General features: G+C 39.6%; 2 protein-coding genes across 4 annotated transcripts in view; one reads left to right on the plus strand and one right to left on the minus strand.

Moving 5' to 3' along the window:
- POLR3A (RNA polymerase III subunit A) overlaps positions 1–7,131 on the minus strand; it is a 169,562-nt gene extending 162,431 nt beyond the window's left edge. For both annotated transcript variants that reach the window (XM_081956497.1, XM_081956496.1), the window contains exons 1-3: positions 6,961–7,131; positions 2,349–2,481; positions 860–997 (exon numbers count right to left, since the gene is read on the minus strand). In XM_081956497.1, coding sequence (XP_081812623.1) covers positions 860–997; positions 2,349–2,481; positions 6,961–7,004 — 315 coding nt within the window. In that variant the 5' untranslated portion in view covers positions 7,005–7,131. The remainder of the gene's footprint in view (positions 1–859; positions 998–2,348; positions 2,482–6,960) is intronic.
- Positions 7,132–9,361: 2,230 nt separating this feature from the next.
- Positions 9,362–18,989, plus strand: RPS24 (ribosomal protein S24). 2 transcript variants are annotated; one of them, XM_081955851.1, is made up of 6 exons: positions 9,362–9,449; positions 10,642–10,707; positions 13,177–13,386; positions 14,875–14,985; positions 17,946–17,969; positions 18,915–18,989. In XM_081955851.1, exons 1-5 carry the CDS (start codon positions 9,447–9,449, stop codon positions 17,946–17,948), a joined length of 393 nt encoding a protein of 130 aa, XP_081811977.1. In that variant the 5' UTR covers positions 9,362–9,446; the 3' UTR covers positions 17,949–17,969; positions 18,915–18,989. The 2 variants fall into 2 exon arrangements, with proteins under 2 accessions (XP_081811977.1, XP_081811976.1); XM_081955850.1 differs by lacking the exon at positions 18,915–18,989 and having other exon boundaries at positions 15,747–17,970.
- Positions 18,990–19,894: the final 905 nt, after the last annotated feature.

A 19,894-nucleotide genomic window follows, 5' to 3' on the forward strand; every position in this document is an offset into this window, starting at 1 on the left:
GATTTTTGGGTCTGCTCATTTCCAATCTATTCTGGACACCTCATCGTTTAAGCAATATAAAGACAACAAAATTCAATACATTCCCTGATAGAGTTTCATCCAACTGCTGAACAGTTCTGCCCCTGCTGATAGATAGATAGATAGATAGATAGATAGATAGATAGATAGATAGATAGACAGAGAGAGAGAGAAAGGAGAGAGAGAGAGAGATTGAGGTGGGAGGGAGACAGGAAGAGAGAGACAGGGGCAGGCAGGCAGATAATAAACAAATAGAGATGGAGATGGGGATGGATGGATGAATAGATAAGATACATGGGTATAGATGTCTGTGTGTGGTGTATACACAGAGAGGGGGGGGTAAAGTTGGAGTAAGGATGATAGATAGATAGATAGATAGATAGATAGATAGATAGATAGATAGATAGATAGAAAGAATAGAATAGAATAGACAAACAGGCAGGCAATATAGTGATAGGGATGGATGGATAGAGAGACAGACAGATATCATATATCTGCATCATTTTTCTTAGCAGCAGCATTTATCCCCTAATTAAAACCATATATTACAGCTGGGTCATAGTTCAGATAAACTCGGCACAAACAAGAGTGTGAATGTATCCTAAACACCCCTCATTAAAGTTACTGAATCACTTTTCAGACGTGTAGGGTTCTAGAAAGTTGTTTCTGCTCTAACTGTGCAACTGCAGAAAGAGATGTAACTGCTTTAATGAGCCCAATACATCCTTGCATTCCTGCACATTATAATGCACCTTTTCCCAAACTGAACGCAAGGTACCATGCAGCTTGACATCAGTTCCAATGAAAGATGTGTCTACTACAGTTTTTGGTTTGACCTTACCTGGAGAATGCCTATCACAGCTTTGAAGTATCCCACGTGAAAACAAGGTAACTCCAGGTCAATGTAGCCATAATGCCCCAAACATTCTGCCAGATTTTTTCCACAGGTTTTGCAGGGACGATCCTTTTCACTTGTACCCTTGAATAAAAGAATAAAAAAAGATGAAAATTTGTCAAGGTACTATTAGATGAATCAGACTTTTTCCTCCAATTAATCACAAACTTTCAGAAACAGAAATAAAAACAATCCATGGCCTGAAGTGGAGATATCTTTAAAAAAAAAGTACCTCAAGTATTTTACCAATACCTCTGGAATACCTCAAGTAACTTACAGCACAAATAATTTATTTCCAACAAACACTTTAAACTATTCTCATGAAAACCTGGGTCTGGAGGAAAATGAAACATTTTACTTTGCTCCAGAAGGATCCATTTCCAGATTCACAAATCCAAACTGAAGGATGTCTTAAGGATGCCGAAAATCCCAGAAAACAATACAATCATTATAGGAATGGAATGGAATAGAATAGAATATGGGAATGGAATGGAATAGAACAGAACACAACATAATGAATATGGGAATGGAATGGAATAGAATAGAACAGAACAGAATGCAGAATGGAATGGGAATAGAATAGAATATTCTTCATTGGCCAAGTATGATTGGACACACAAGGAATTTGTTTCCGGTATTGAAGCTCTCAGTGTACATGCAAGCAACAAGTGATAAATCATTATCATAATATACATTCATCATAAATCTATAAGATGCAACACTCAGCGATAGTCATAGGATATACTAAATAAGCAATCAACATAAATCACAATAGGATACCAAATAAAGGCAATCAACTTATATCATGAGAGACAAACAGCGAAGTTATAGTCATAAGAAGCTAAGGAAATAGGTAATAGGCACAATGAGAAGGATAATAGTAATACAACCCTACTACATGGTTTGACATCTCAGGGCATAATAACATAGTGTTGTGGGAATTAGTTGTTTAGCAGAGTGAAGGCAGCGGGGGGGGGGATGGGACAGGACAGGAGGGGGGCGAACAGACTGACTGCCCCTGTGTCTAATTGTTTTGATGTGAACTGCCCTTTAGCGTCGTATTGAGGGAAGAAGTTCAAACAGTTTATGCCCAGGATGTAAGGGATCTGAAGTTCTACACGATGTGAGCTTGCACATGAACAAATTACAAATAAGCTAAACTTAATATTATATAATTCGCGAAATGAAGCATCAAATACTGATTGGCTCAGCATGGTCAAGAAGTACTTTCATCTCAACAGGAATATATGAGACAAATGGTATCCTTTCTGTTTTAGAGCTGCTTCTCTGAGCTTTATTGATTTCTCAGTTCCAATCAGCTGAATAATTTCTAAATTCTAATTTACCATGGTTTATTCTCAAACTCTTCAGATATTTACTTCCTCAATCTTGCTGCTACCATGACTAAAACAGACTGAGCATCCAGAAGGCTTACCATGCGATGGTCCAATACGCCATATTGAAGAGGAGAGTGGTTGTCTTGGCTGTATAAATTTTTACTAACCACCTGGAGGTGAGCCTGTTGCCGCATTTCTTCGGGAGATTTCATCCCAAAGCAGATGTGGCTTCTAGAACAGAAAGACACCACAGAATATCATAAAGTAGAAATACAAACTAACAGAGTTGGAAGCAGATGGATTTGATTTACTATATTTTTCGGAATATAAGACACACCGGAGTGTAAGCCGCACCAAGGTTTTGAAGAGGCAAATTACAAAAAAAAAGTTTTTGCACTCTGCAAACCTCCCAAAACCGGCCTGTTTTTTGTCAAAAAAATTGTATGCATAGCCTTTAGGAGGCTTATAGAGTACTCCTGGGGTCGGGGGGGGGGGGCAAAATTGAGCAAAAACTAGCCCATTTTTCACTCATTTCTGCCTTCCCCAGACCCCAGGAGCTCTCTGAAAGCTTTCTACAGGCTCTGCACGGCCATTTTTGGTGAAGGGGGTGGGGTTTCGGGAGGCAAAAAAATGCTGTATTCAGTGTATAAGACGCACCCAGATTTTCAGCCTCTTTTGTGAGGGAAAAAGGTGCATCTTATACTCCAAAAAATATGGTTTAAATCACTAGTAAAAAGGCTTGATTTAAATCAACTCGATTTAAATAGTAATTTTTAAAGATCAACTGTCATCTCTGTCCCACAGCGGCTCCTCCTCTGACCCACTGTTGACTCATCGACAATCTCATTCACTTTAATGGGACAGCTGGTAATGCAACAGTGATACAATAAGGTGAGGGATGTGGCGGGCAGCAGGTGAGTGGATGCCCGCTAACAGGCACTGCCATGATGGATCTGAAATGACAGGTGCTCTTTAATATTTATAAGCTGCTTAGGTTTCACTTTCGTTTTTACTCCTTGCCCTTCCCCCTCACACATAGCGATTGCTGGTACAGATGCATTTCTCTTCAAACAATCATACACTTTGTAGTGTACATAGATTTGCAAAACAAATGGGATAAAGGAATATTCCTGAACTTTGTTTTATGATTTATCTCATGGTTACTGTGAAATGGTGTGAATGCATCAATGCAGTGCATGTTCTCTTAGCTTGCAGAGTTTGGATTCATTGAATCAGTTTACAAAAAATGTAAACATTGCAGCATATACAGCCTCATGCTACATAACTAAGCTCCATTTCATGCTGAATAAACTAAACTACTAATGTATCTTAAATAGAAAACTATCTTTAGATAGATTTTTACTCCAAAAGCATTTTAGTAAAATAAATTTAAATTTAAAAAAAAAACAGAATTTTTTTATTTAAAAAAAAAACATCAATTTTTATCCATCCTGGTTGGAAGGGACCTTGGAGGTCTTCTAGTCCAAACCCTTGCTCAAGCAGGAAACCATATATCATTTCTGACAAGTGGCTGTCTAAACTCTTCTTAAAAACTCCAGTGATGAAGCACCCACAACTTCTGGAGGCAAGCTGTTCCACTGCTTTATTGTTTAAACAGTCAGGAAATTTATCCTTAGTTCTAGGTTACTTCTCTCTTGATTAGTTTCCATCCATTGTTTCTTGTCCTGCCTTCAGGTGCTTTGGCGTATAGCTTGACTCCCTCTTCTTTGTGGCACCCCTCAAATATTGGAACACTGCTATCATGTCTCCCTTGGTCCTTCTTTTCATTAAACTAGACCAGGGTATCAAATTTGTGGCCTGCGGGTTGGATGCGTCACACGCTGGCCACACCCACCTCTGTTTTAGTGAAGGGGGAAAAAGTCGCCATACGTCACGTCATGACGTGATGCTGCGAGTTTGATACCCCTGAACTAGACAGACCCAATTTCTGCAACCATTCTTCGTATGTTTTAGCTTCCAGTCCCTTAATCATCTTTGTTGCTCTTCTCTGCACTCTTTCTAGAGTCTCAACATCTTTTTTATATCATAGCGATCAAAACTGGTCCTTGGTGATTATTTTTAAATCTCAGCTAGCGTGGAACAAGATGCTTCCTCCACAGGCCAAAAAAATTCCAAAAACACAGTGTGCAAACTTTCTAAGAGCAACTAAGACAATTAAAGGGCTAGAAACTAAAACACCTGAAAAACGTTTGCAGGAGTTGGGTATGGCTAGTCAAGAGAAAAGAAGGACTAGGGGTGACATGAAAGCAGTATTCCAATATTTGAGGGGCTGCCAAAAAGGAAAGGGGTCAACCTATTTTCCAAAGCACCAGGTAAAGGCAGGACAAGCAGCAATGGATAGAAACTCATCAAGGAGAGAAGCAAACTGGAATTAACGAGAAACTTCCTAACAGTGAGGACAATTAACCCATCTCCTTCAAAGAGGGAGAACCTATCTGAACCAGTAGATTGCTGAATCTGCTCCATGCTTCTTACATCAAGTTCTATGTTTATGCAACCCTCTAAATCTGACAAATGCTTTAAAAAAATGTCCAAAAATGCTCTACCAATTCAGTTTGTAGCATTTGGAGAACACTAGAAATCCACTTCCATTGATTATGTGCCATCAAAGCTGTTTTGATTCCTAGCAACCGTATGGATAGGTAAAGGTTCCCTTCGAACATATGTGCTAGTCATTCCCGACTCTAGGGGGCAGTGCTCATCTCTGTTTTAAAGCTGAAGAGTCAGCGCTGTCTGCAGACGCCTCCGTGGTCATGTGGCCGGCAATGATTAAACGTCGAAGGCGCACGGAACGCTGTTACCATCCCACCAAAGGTTGTTCCTATTTTTCTACTTGCATTTTTACATGCTTTCGAACTGCTAGGTTGGCAGAAGCTCACTCCATTACGCGGCACTAGGGATTCGAACCGCCGACCTTTCTGATCGACAAGCACAGTGTCTTAGCCACTGAGCCACCATATCCCTATGACTCTATGGATAGATTCTATTAATTGATTATCCTGGATTTGTGTTTAATTTTATTGTGCATTAGGCAATCTAGCAGGAAACAAAGGTAGTCTTCAAATTACAACCCCAACTGAGTCCAATATTTACAATACAATACAATACAATACAATACAATAGAAGAGTTGGAAGGGACCTTGGAGGTCTTCTAGTCCAACCCCCTGCCTAGGCAGGAAACCCTATACCGTTCCAGACAAATGGCTATTCAACATCTTAAAGACTTACAGTGTTGGGGCATTCACAACTTCTGGAGGCAAGCTGTTCCACTGATTAATTGTTCTAACTGTCAGGAAGTTTCTCCTCAGTTCTAAGTTGCTTCTCTCCTTGATTAGTTTCCACCCATTGCTTCTTGTTCTGTCCTCAGGTGCCTTGGAGAATAGCTTGACTCCCTCTTCTTTGTGGCAACCCCTGAGATATTGGAACACTGCTATCATGTCTCCCCTAGTCCTTCTTTCTCTTAAGCTAAACATACCCAGTTCCTGCAACCGTTCTTCATATGTTTTAGTCTCCAGTCCCCTAATTTCTGTTGCAAAATGAGACATTTAAGTGAGTTTTGTCCCATTTTACAAACTTTCTTGCCCCAGTTGTTAAGTGAATCCCTGCAGTCGTTAAGTTAGTAACGGGGTTGTTAAGTGAATCTGGCTTCCCCATGGACTCAGAAATTCACAAAAGGGGAATTACATGACTCAGGGACACTGCAACAGTCATAAATACGAGTCAGTTGCTAAACTCCTGAATTTTGATCACATGACCATGTCCACGGGGATGCTACAACGGTCGTAAGTGTGAAAAAGGATTTTGGTCACTTTTTTTCAGTGCTGTTTGTAACTTCGGTCACTAAACGACCTGTTGTATGTACACCTTTGTCTGAACCTGGGCATTTCAGAACTTGCATCACACCTGCCTAGAGCACAACTGTGCACATCTGGTGATATGTTTGGGGTGTTCTGGGGTGTGGTGTGGGGAAATCCCTAAAGGGGAGCATACACTGATGAGCCTCGGTGGCGCAGTGGTTAGAGTGCGGTTACTGCAAGCTACTTCTGCTGCCTGCCGGCTTACTGCAACGCTTTGAGTCACTTGGGCTTGTGGCCCTAAAGGGTACATCTTCCCCTATTTGCACCCATGCACACAAACACATGCACACATAAACAAGTGCATGGACACACAAACACACACACACAAACAGAAGAGACACATGAACACACACACACAAAATGCACGGACACACAAACCCTCATACAAACACAATCAACACACACACACACACACACATCAACACATAGAAACACAAACACACACACACAAAAACAGAAGAGACACATGAACACACATACAAACATAAACACACACAAAATGAACGGACACAAATGGACACACACACACACGCAAACACTCATTCAAACAGAACACACACACAAACACAACCACCAACACACACACACAAACATCAACCCACACACACAAAACATGGACACACAAATACACAAACACACAAACAGAACAGACACATGAACACACACAAACACCACACACACACATAAACATACCCACAAATGCAGGGACACACAAACACATACACAAACAGGATACACAAACACAACCACCACCAAACACATGCACAGACATCCCGCAAACACGCACGTGGACACACACAGCCAGCCCCCGCCAGCCCACTCCCGGTCTCACATCTTCTTGGCCACGTCCGTCTCGCGGAACTGCTCCTTCACCATGGCTCCGGTCGGTCCGCAGCGAGCAAGGCGAGGAGAAGAGGACACCACGCCGGCGGAGAAGCCCGACCGATTGACGTCAACGGCGGAGCGACGGTGGTCGCCTCCCCGTGACGTCACGGGAGCCTCCTACGGGCACCCCGGGGAAACCTCAGAAGTGGGGAAGGAAGGAGTTTTTTGATAGGCAGACAGAGGGGAGGGGGAAAGAAATATGAACGGGAGTCTCTTCACTTGATTATTCGAGTGATAGATAATAGAGAGAGAGAGAGAGAGAGAGAAAAGTGTCTGGATAGAGAGAGATACAGATACCGAAAGACAGACAATAGACAGAGATGGCGATAGATACAATGATGAAGAGATAGATAGATAGATAAGATAGATAGATAGATAGATAGATAGATAGATAGATAGATAGATAGATGATAGATAGATAGATAGATAGATAGATAGATGATAGATAGATAGATAGATAGATAGATATGAAGATAGATGCAATGATGAAGAAATAGATATGATGACCAAGAATAGATAGAAAGATAGATTGATAGATGATGAAGATAGATAGATACGATGATGAAGAAGAGATAGATTTGATAGATAGATAGACAGACAGACACAATGAAGAAGAAGAAATAGATATATATATGATGACCAAGAGTAGATATAGCTAGCTAGCTAGATATGATTAATGCAAAAAAGCTAGATAGATAGATAGATAGATAGATATATTGCTAGAGATAGACAGACAAGCAGATAAGAGATAGATGATTGATAGAGACAGAGAAATGGATAGAGGAGTTTCTTGACTATTGTTTAATTGATTGATATAGTCTCTTGATGGATATAGATAGATGGTTCATAGGTATATTAAAAAGTAATAGAAATTTGATAGATAAAGAAGACTTGACATTGATATACATCTATAGAGAGAAAATTTCTTGATAGAATGATGGGTATATAATCAATAGTTAATAGATCATCAGATACTAGCGAGATAGAGGAGTCTCTTGATAGACTATAACTATATAGACACAACAATGTGATGAAAGGGTAAACTGTATAGAATTGGGTAGTGTAAATAAACTATGTAGGGATAGAAGTCTGTGAACAAAACAGCAAAGAAGGTGGTGGTAAACTATGACTCTCAGGAAGTGGCAGCTCCTAGTCACTTTAAGAAATTAAGGTGGACCTGGTTATAACTTGGATGGGAAACCACCAAGCAATGTTAGGGTTGAATGAATGAATCTATTGCAGCCCAAGGCCAGAGGTAAAGGGAACTGAAAACAACTAAAAACAATAAAAAGTGGAATAACATAAGCAATTGCAATCACTAGTATGAAAAGTATGTCACGTTGGGAGATGCTTGATTTTCATGGCTGAGGCATGGTATTTACCCAGTTGTGGGTAAGAAGAATAATGTTGGCAAATTGTATGCTTGGCAAGAAAAATGCACAGATTTAGTGCATTTTTTCAGGAGTTTGGCTTCACTTGAAGGAGATTTTAATTTCCATGTAAAATACCCAATACAGGTGCGTTAGATGGGCTACACAGAGCAATACAGAACACACATGGAAATATAGAGACTGTATCAAGTCAAACTTATCCCATGTTGACGGAACACACATGGAAATATAGAGACTGTATCAAGTCAAACTTATCCCATGTTAACGGGTACGTTAGCTTATCTTGGCAATATTATGGAAGTGGAATACAGGGATTGCAATGTTTAGTGACCTTTCCAAGTTACAACAGCAGTGAAAAAAGAGACAATTTTTAACACTTATAACAAGCCTCTGCAGGGACACATGATCAAAATTTGGGCACTTGCCAACTGACTCATATTTACGACGGTTGTAGTGTCTCAGGATCATGTGACCGCCTTTTTGGCACCTCCTGAGAAGCTAAGTCACCGGCCTGTGTTTTAAATTTGAATTGCGACAGGCTCTACTATTATGACCAGGACCCAGTTGATATCCAGTTGGTGGTCGCTATCCATTGAATTTGCAAACTGCGACTAGCAACCCTGAAAATATAGAGCTTCATTCAGCCACTGTTGCAGAGATATTTCATGGATTACAAGCAGACTTGGTTGGATTATCCCTTAAATTGCATTTGCCTGCTAGCTGACTGTTGAAATGCATATTCATCTCATTAATGTCCGTTAGGAATTCCTATTTCCGTTTTTCTCCATACAAAATATGAATCAAACTTCATAATCCATACGCCATAACATTCAACCTGATAGAATCAGGAGGACTAATAAGGGGTCTCTCTTTCCCTCTCCACTCGCTGGTTTTCCCGGAAAGTCTTTTTCCCGCGGCTAGCCGGAAATCCCTCCTTTTTCCGTGAGAGCGCTTCCTTTTCCTCCCCGCTGCGACATATGATTGGCTAGCGAACATCCCTTCCTTCTTTTCTCTCTCTGGCGCTGCGAGACAGGCCGCCAAGATGGTGAGTGCTGGCGCTGGAGATTCTCGGGACCGAGAAGCTCCTTCAATCCGCCCTGCCCGGGTGCCATCCTCGGCCCTACGGACTCCGGTCCGCCTGCCTTCTTTAACGCGGGGGCTGCGGAGTCTTTTAGGGGGATTATGGAGTGGAGGAAAGGGGAAGAAGATGCCGACGCCGGGGCTTCCCCGTGGGTCCCCGGTTCTCTACCATGGGCCAGCCTCATGAAGAAGAGAGTGGAGTGGAATCTGTGAGAAATGGTGTAGGGTCTCTTGCTTGGACGAGGGGTTGGACTAGATGACCTATAAAGTCTCTTCCAACTCTGTTAATCTATTAATAAATGGTGTAATGTCTCCTGCTTGGGCGGGGTGGGGGTTGGACTAGATGACCTAAAAGATCCCTTCCAATTCTGTTAATCTGTTAATAAATGGTGTATGGTCTCCTTGGGCTATGTGTGTGTGTGTGTGTACTGGACTAGATAACCTACAAGGTCCCTTCCGACTGTTAATTTAATAAATGGTGTAGGGTCTCCTGCTTGGGGGGGAGTAGGGTTGGACTAGATGACCTACAAGGTCCCCTTCCAATTCTATTATTCTGTTCTGTTATTCAGAAGTTGTGGGGGCTCCATCACTGGAGGCTTTCAAGAAGAAACTGGACTGCCATCGGTCAAATGTTGCAGGGTCTCCTGCTTGGGTGGGGTTGGACTAGATAACCTACAAGGTCCCTTCCGACTGTTAATTTAATAAATGGTGTAGGGTCTCCTGCTTGGGGGGGGAGTGGGGTTGGACTAGATGACCTACAAGGTCCCCTTCCAATTCTATTATTCTGTTCTCTTATTCAGAAGTTGGGGCTCCATCACTGGAAGCTTTCAAGAAGAAACTGGACTGCCACGGTCAAATGTTGCAGGGTCTCCTCCTTGGGTGGGGTTGGACTAGATGATCTATAAGGTCCCTTCCAACTCGGTTATTCTGTTTCTGCTCTCCAGCATTGAGGGGTGTCAGGCTGGGGAACTGGTTCTTTGCTCTAACATGGCTCTCTAAATTGAACCTCTTTTTTTCCAACTTTGCACACTTCCAGAGGTTGGTAGCTGTGCATGCTCACCTGGTTGTTGTTGTTTTTTTGAAAAGAGGGATTGCTTTGATTAGTTATGGTATGCAAATAAAATGCTTTATTGAATTTTTGTTTTACTTTATTATAGAACGATACAGTCACCATCCGGACGAGGAAGTTCATGACAAACCGGCTGCTTCAGCGTAAGCAAATGGTAAGATGCTTATTTTGTTGGAGTCTGAGGTGAAAGACTTCATGGGCCTGCAATTATTTCATTTGCATGCCATCTTAATCAATAACCTAATCCCGCTGGCCTACAGGAAGAGTTAAAACCTCCCACTGTAAACATAGCTAGTAGTATAGTCTAGCTTTTGGAAGGCTGATCCGTGTTGATGGGAAAGGTGACATGCCAGACTAGCTGGAGAGGTTCAGGAGGATTTACAACGATGTGGATGTAATAAGTTGCAATGATGGATCCCTTCCTCCAATGAGTATGGTTTAATAATGAGACAATTGGGAAGCCTGTGTGTTGAATTGAAGCAAAAATAGAATACACAAAACATGAAGAGGTGTCATTTGTAAATTCATTCTGTTCTCATCCTTACTGGCTGTCATAAACTCATGATCTAAATGTCCAGGGAATTGTCAATCTTTAATGCAAAATTGGGGTGGGTAAAATGACTGCAGAATTGCAAGTTTTGAAATGGTTATTTGGCAAACATAGATTCAACAATATATTTAGGAAGACTATTAATATTATTATTCTGATCTTTGCTATTACCTATCTCCTTTTCTATTTATGACTATAACTTTGTTGATTCTATCTTTACGATTTATATTGTATTTAGTTTCCTAGTACAATTTATGTTGATTCTATCACTGTTGTATCATGCTTTATGATGAATGTATTTTTATGATGACTATGATCATGATTTATCATTCATAGCTTTTATTTATAATGAGAGCTTATGCACCGAAGGCAAATTCCTTGTGTGTCCAATCACACTTGGCCAATAAAGAATTCTATTCTATTCTATATAGACTGTACAGTATTCCCAAAGTGTAACAACAGAGTGTTTTTCAGTCCTTAAATATTGCATTATTATTTTTCTGTACAGGTAGTCCTTGGCTTAACGACCACAGTTCAGCTCAGTTGCTAAGTGAGACATTTGTTAAGTGGATTTTACAATCATTCTTGATTCAATTGTTAAATTAATCAACTGCAGTTAAGTTAGTAACCCGATTGTTAAGTGAATCTGGCTTCCCCTTTGACTCTGTTTGTCGGAAGGTCGCAAAAGGGGATCACGTGACTTTGGGACATAGCAGCGGTCATAAATATGAGCCAGTTGCCAAGTGTCTGAATTTTGATCGTGTGACCGTGGGGATGTTGCAGCGGCCGTAAGTGTGAAAACTGGTCATAAGTCACTTTGTTCAGTGCCATTGTCACTTTGAATGGTCACTAAATGAACTGTTGTAAGTCGAGGACTACCTGTACTTTGTGCATGGTGTACCAGCATATATGTTTTGCACTGGCCAGTATACAAATGAGTTCCGACACAAACTCTTTTGTGTTCAAGTAGAGAATCAAAATGCCTAAAATTGCTTCCAGGCAAACATTTTACCATACAATTGACCTGTTTCATTTTTGGGTTTTTGCCTATGTTTCTGCACAGGTAGCCCCTGTTGCTGCTGTCTTTCTTCACCACCACTCCCACTACAAAAAGCCCTCAAAAAAATCTCATCTCGTTTTTAAATCTGAAAATACTCTGAAAAAATGTATTGGGACAACCTATAAGCATAAAGATTGTTGTTGTTGTGAAGTTGTGTCCGACCCATCGCAACCCCATGGACAAAGCTCCTCCAGGCCTTCCTGTCTCCTGCCATTCCCCCCCCCCCCGTCCAATTAAGCTCAGGCCGACTGCTTCAATGACTCCATCTAGCCACCTCATTCTCTGTTGTCCTCAATCTTTCCCAGCATTAGGCTCTTCTCTAGGGAGTCCTTCCTTCTCATTAAAGTATTTGAGTTTCCTCTTCAGGATCTGGTCTTTAAAGAACAGTTAGGGTTGATTTCCTCCAGGACTGACCGGTTGGATTGCCTTGCAATCCAAGGGACTTGAAGGAGTCTTCTCTAGCACCATAGTTCAAAGGCCTCCATTCTTGGCTCTTAGCCTTCCTTATGGTCCCAAATTTCACAGCCATACATTGCAACTGGGAAAACTATAGCCTTGACTATATGCACTTTTGTTGGCAGGATGATGTCTCTGCTTTTTAGTATGCTGTCTAGATTTGCCATAGCTTTCCTCCCCAGGAGCAAGTGTCTTTTAATTTCTTGGCTGCAGTCCCCATCTGCGTTGATCTTGGAGCCCAGAAAAGTAAAATCAGTCACTACCTCCATTTCTTCCCCATGTATTTTCCAGGAATTGAGAGGGCCGGATGCCATGATCTTAGTTTTCTTAATGTTGAGTTTCAAGCCAACTTTTGCGCTCTCTTCCTTCACCCGCATCAAGAGGCTCTAGTTCCTCTTCACACGCAATAAAGATTGAGGCATTGCATATTTCTGGCCTACCGTTTCAAGTTTGATGCTGAATTGTTAGCAAGCTTATGAGCCATCTCTGCCACTACAATATTTCCTTCACAGGCATAAAGAAGCTTTGATATTTTTTTTTCACTCCTGAATTTGTAGGTAATTGACGTCCTTCATCCTGGAAAAGCCACTGTCCCCAAAACAGAAATTCGTGAGAAGTTGGCAAAAATGTATAAGACAACACCAGATGTCATTTTTGTCTTCGGCTTCAGGACCCATTTTGGTGGTGGGAAAACCACTGGCTTTGGCATGATCTACGATTCTCTAGACTATGCAAAGAAAAATGAACCAAAGCACAGACTGGCCAGGGTAGGTTGTTTTTAATCTTTCTTTTTTCTTGGAATATGGATCGTGTTGGGCTAAAAGGAATATTATTAATATTAATTAATATTAATAATTAATATTATTAATTATATATTCCTAAAAGGAATATATAATTTATTTTGGTTGCGTAGCACTTTATGAAGTTTGGAATTAAGAGGCACTTTCTCTCATTCCGTTTTCAGGAGTTAATTAAACATCAATTAAAATGTCAATTTCTGAATGTCTATGGAGATTCTCAGTCATCCATGTCATGGTTGTCCCAAAAGTGATTTTTTAAAGAGGCAATTGGACTTTCTGGATTGTTTTTGCTTGAAGAAATTTCGCTTCTCATCCAAGAAGCTTCTTCAGCTCTGACTGGATGATGGGGAATGGAAGGATTTTTCTTCTTTCCGTTCCAATCCAATCCCTCCATTCCCCACCATCCAATCAGAGCTGAAGAAGCTTCTTGGATGAGAAGCGAAACGTCTTCAAAGAAAAAACCAGAAAGTCTAGTTGCCTCTTGAAAAAAACACCTTTTGGACAATTTCTGAATGTGTTTAGAGAGGTTTAATATTTCTTACCACTGAAGCAAGGATCACTGTTGTGCCCAATGTTTTTGCACATTTCTATAACAAAATAAATATCATGTTTGTAAAACGCCTAAATTAAAGTTGTATTTTCCTGATGTCGTGTCCCCCTTTCTCTGTGCTACCAGTGATTTGTGTAAAAGGGTTTGTAACAGGATAGGAAGTATATGGTGCAAACCACTAGCTATTATTATCTTTGATGTGTATTTTGGAAATACAAATAGTGGTTAACTGCAGTTTAGTTTTTTGTTTAGATGTATGTCACTTGCCTACAAAAAAAGTGATTTTTGTACGAGTTGGGTACTTCATTAGATCAATATGGATTGAGAATCATTAGCTCATAATTTCTGTAAATTGTAATAATCCTATTATAGAATCTTAGATCTTGTGAAAGAATGGAATACAGATATTCAAATTAAATGTACTTTTATTCTTTCTTTACTTATAATCCCACCTTTGTTATTTTTATGTATAAGGCAGTGAAGACACATAATATTCCTTCTATTTTTTCCCACAACAACAACCACCCTATGAGATAGGTTGGGCTGAGAGGGAGGGAGGGAGAGAGAGAGAGAGAGAGACTGACTGGCCATCTGCCAGCATGAGTGGGGCGAGAAGGTCCCTCAAGTAACCTGGACTCATGCCGTGAAGGGCTTAAAAGCGGATCACCAACCCCTTGAAATTGCACACGGAAACAGACTGGTAACCAGTCCATCTCACGTAGCAGTAGTGTCCCAGGGGCCATTCTTGGCGGGGGCGGGGGGCAAAACTACCCACGATGCCACATTCTGCAGCAGTTATATCTTCCGACAGGTAGACTGCCTTATGGTAGTCCACTCATCAAAAGACTAGGCCCTGAGGACCCTAGAAATATCTGTGTGAGGTTCACTCTTGTTGTTTTCACCAGCATGGCCTTTATGAGAAGAAAAAGACATCCAGGAAACAGCGGAAAGAGCGTAAGAATAGGATGAAGAAGGTCAGAGGAACGGCGAAAGCCACAGTGGGCGCTGGCAAGAAGGTAAGGGCATCCCCCTGAAAATTAGAAACGCCGACCAGACACAATTATTGCCGCTTTACTTATTTCATTGACAAAAGGACTCTTGTTTTTTTCCCCCCCCTTCCATCTTTCACCAATGGCTCACAGAAGGTAATTCATTCGCTTTGTTTTGGCTTTGTAGCCAACAAAGTGAAGCGGTAAAAGGATGGGGGTATTTAGCATTTCCGTAGAAACCTAGAGTTTTTAGAGCATGTCTCTTTCTCTCCTCCCCCTCCCCCTTTCTCTTTTTCCTCGCATTGCATCTAGTTTTCTCCTTTGCTTACCTTGTCAAATACTGCTTTAATTACAGTTTATTATTTAATTTTAGAATTGAGAAATAATTCCTTCTGGCTGGTGGTTGGCAGGTGTCAAAACTGAAATGCTCCTTTAACTGGCATTTAAGGAGATGGGGAAAATTAGGTTGAATTATAATGTTAGCTTCAAAAGAGAAAAAAAAGGTACGGGCTTTTAACAGATGTTCCTTAAAACTGGCATTTAAGGAGAGGCATACAAAACGTAACCATTTTTATCAAGGACATAATTGTTCAGATTCTGGAATAGCCTCTTTAAGATTAGGACACCCCTGGGCCAGTTTTATTTTGTGTAGAATTCCTTTCAAAGGTTTTGTGGTTTTCAAGCTTTTTATCCAGCCAGGTTTTATGGTGCTTTCAATAAATCCTTCCTGTTAATAACTGTTTGCTTTCACTTCTCTTTTCTACTTCCTTGGATTTCTTCTTAATCAGAAATGAGGTGTTTGGTAGGTATAGAGAATAAGTATGGTTGTGATTGCATGAGCCGAGTGTCCCTCACCTGTTTTTCTGATGGGTATTCATTTTCAAGCCGAGTTTCTGTGTTTTGGGCACATTTATTTTATTAATTTAGTGCACATTTCTGCACATTTAGTTTATTAGTTTAGTATGCTGCCAATCTAACTTTGCGAAGCATCTCTGATATATTTCCAGATAGGGTGGATTTGACTTAAATCAAGTCGATTTAAATCACTAGTAAAAAGGCTTGATAATCAACTCGATTTAAATCATATTTTTTTTAAATAAAGTTTTTATTGTTTTTTAAAAACAACATATTTATGAACAAAGCATTGTCCAGGTTTTCCCCTTTTACATCCTCTTTTATACATAATCCATTTTACATCATAATTTTATTTCCAATTTCAACTCTATTATTCTCTTCTCATATTTTCCATCCTGAACTTATTTTCTTCTTGTTATATAAACAATATCATTAATTGCCCCTTTAAAGTTATACCAAATTATTATTTCATGGTTCCGCTTTTCATCTATTGTACCCCAATGAAACCATATAGTTATTTTTTATTTTAGTTGCTTTTTCTTCTATTCTTGTTCTTCAATTAATCCCTCTTTTATTTTCTATTCTATTTCCAGGTCTGAGTGCTCCATCTAAATTTCTAGCTTAACCTTGCCCTCCAAAATTTCACACACATTTTTAAACATCTCAAATCATAATTTTTAAAGAGCAACTGTCATCTCTGTCCCGCAGTAGCTCCTCTGACCCGCTATTTACTCACTGACAGTCCCAATATTGCAGAATATAGTACAGCTTCATGCTACATAACTGAGCTCCATTTCATGCTGAATAAACTAAATTATTAATGTATCTTAAACAGAAAACTATCTTTAAATAAATATTTTACTCCAAAAGTGTTTTATTAAAATAAATTTGATAAAAATACAATTTAAATTAAAAAATCCATTTTTTAAAAAATCATCAATTTTTATCCACCCTGGTTTCAGCTGCATGTGCTATAGACTCATAAGTTGTTCTTATTGGCTTGTTCCTATGTTCATGTTTATTTTCACATTTAGATTGAACTGTATTACCAAAGTTTTGTAGAAAATACCTCTTTGAGTTAGCTAATTATAATTTAAAAGGTTGGGAAAACTGACACTTTAGATTTCTCTCCTTTTCATAGAATGGGAAGAAAATCCCCCCCCCCTTTTTTTTGCTTGTAAGTTACTGGTAAAAGATCAGTAAAGTTAATTTTGGGGCAACCCGCATTGATGAGGGTTGAGGAATGGTAAGCTTCCTGCTTCTGTTGTCTCAGAGTTTAATTCCAAGAATGGTAGCTTTCCTTGATATATAAACTAGAAGACATCTAATGTCTTGTGCTATGCAGGCATTGTATATCCCCGCCTTATTTTGGCTTGCCTGAAATTTAATGTTTATAGATTGGATTTGTTACGGCCACTCAGAGTGTATCAAATTGTTGCTGCCTCTATTAGTCACTTGGAGCAAATCTGTTGCAAATTGGCTATCACATATTCTACATCTAATTTATGTTCCACAAAACCCTTGATTGATTAACTGAACTCCAGTTTAGTGGACAGAACCCATTCATAGCTTTATGCATATGTAATGCTATTTTTGCATGTATAACATTCATTTTCTGTCTAGTAAGTATCCTGTCAATCAATTATAACCAAGGTTTTATTCCACTGGAGTGCTAAACCAGGTTTAGCACAGCACTCTGACATCTCACCTGTTACAGTTGACTTGTACAGTAAAAAGAAAACCACTATATTTTTTCCCCTTGTGTTGTAAAAATAGCTTATCTGCGGGAATTTGTTTCTCAAATATTTCACTCCAAAAGCAATAATTGTCAACGACTAAATTACGTGCTTTTTGTTACCTTCAAAATATGTTGCTTCATTGCTTCCCCCTCCCATCTACTATATTTTGGCAGAATCTAACATGATCATCCTTAGAAATTGAACCAAGTTTCAGCTGAATCTTTAACCTCCTGAGACAGCTCAGGTACATTCTTTAGCTTGGTAAGCTGTTTCCTTTGGAAATGGTTAGTATTCATAGTAGTAGAACAGCCAAACGATTGGATTATTTGAAGCATGTTTTATATCTTGCACGTTTAAAGATGTACTGACAAACTTCCTTTTCTTTTCTTGCAGTGATCCAGTCAGGGAACCAAACAGGTACAGTAGTTTGAATTATATTATTCAACAACCTGCTTACCTACAGTCCATTTTATATCTGCTTACCTTAGTGGGGAAAGATTTCCTTTTACAGTCTTAATACACTGCATCCTTTTAATTTAACTATCTGCTTCCTCCAGAATGTTTGGATGTAGTGAATTTTATAGTTAGGACTAGCTGATAATCTGCCATTGACTGGGTTTATTTATAGGGGGAAATGTCCAGATCAAATGTAATTTCTAATGTTGGATTTTTCCCCTTACCAGTGGGAGCCCCCTTGTGGAGTACTGTGAAGCCGTTACTGTGGCATCTCCACTGTGCTGTACAATAGAAGCCATTTTGCGGCAGTACAGTAGAAGCCATTTTAAGGCACAAAAGACTGTCTTTGAACAGAACACACACCCCGAGTGGTTTTGGGGGTGTGCTCAAGGCGTTGCAGAGTTATGACGGAACACACACATACACACCTATATCTATATATTGATTAGCTGACACCAGTTGTTTAATGTGGAATTTAGCTAATCCAGACTTTGGAGCCAGGGGCTGTGTTTCTCCACCAACAAAGTTAGAAAGTTCTGCAGAATCTCTTTTCACATGAAGCCCTTGGAGCTGGAGCGGAAGTACAAACAATTAGGAGCTCACAATCACATTTTGGATGCTTGATCAGCATCCAAATGATATTATTTTGATAGTATTGCAAGCAGAAAGTGGTTTGGGAATCTTAGATTCTCACATGCTTTCAGTTAGCTGCTCTTTTTTAGCACTGTTGCAATTATAATAAGCTCACTACTCAAGTTGGTCAGTCAATATATTTAGATAAATAAATGCATCTGAGTCCCAGTTCTAGGTTGTATTTGATAGGAGGAATTATATGCATCTTACTCAGATTTATAATTTACTGCCTAATGTTAAAAACTGACTTTCCTTTCCTTTTTTTACCTATAGGAAAATTAAAATAGCTCGTGTCTATGGAGGTTGTACTGAAGTCAGTTCTATGAATAAATTTCTATGAAAATCAAAGCTCTGCTTACTGAATGTTCTTGTCCTGATGAGTTGGGTCTGCTCAGATTTGCACACAGTATCAAAAAGAGAAAAACAAACTTGATTCAATCAGGTAATTGGCCCCAGGGAGTGAGAAGATGAAGTTTAATCTAAAATAGTGGTGTTTAAAATTAAGTATGTTTGCAAAGGAGCAGCCATAATTACTCAAATCAGAATGTAGAATACAATCATTACATTGGGAAATGACCCTGAGATACTGAGCGTTAATTCCAGGAGCAACAATCGGGAGGGGAGGGGAGAAGAGAATACAGAAGAGAATGGAATGAAATAGAAAGTATAGAATAGAAATGGAGTAAAATAGAATGGAGAAATAGAATAGAATAGAGAAATGGAGTGGAGTAGAGTAGAATAGAATGTAGAATAGAATAACAATAGAATAGAATGCAAAATAGCATAGAGTAGAATAGAATGGAGAAATAGAATAGAATAGAATAAAATGCAGAATAGAATACTGTCACTTTAATTGTACACTAATTAGCATACATTAAAATGAATTTTTGTTGCATTCGTCTCCCAAAAGATAACCATTATCTTAACCCACCCACCCATAAGACACAATGGGAATTGTAGTTGAGCAATCTTGTCAGTGTCTAAATTTCTTCCTCTTTCATATCTGTTTCCTTTTTGTCTGGGTGGGTCATCAGATGCGAAGACAACAAAGCAGAACTGGTGGAATTCCTTTGCTAGAGTCTAGCTCTTGTTCCCCAGCATTCCTGGGTCTCCAAAGAGAGATTCCTCCAGTCCTGCATTTTGTCTTATCGTCACAAGTTGTGTTGTACTGTATGCACTAATACCACATCCTCCATTGTTGCTTTGCCCTGATCAGATTTTCTGACATTTCCACCTTTATCTGTCAAAAGTAA

The sequence above is a fragment of the Natrix helvetica genome, assembly GCF_964273705.1.
Source record: "Natrix helvetica genome assembly, chromosome: 5".
Taxonomy (NCBI): Eukaryota; Metazoa; Chordata; class Lepidosauria; order Squamata; family Natricidae; genus Natrix; species Natrix helvetica.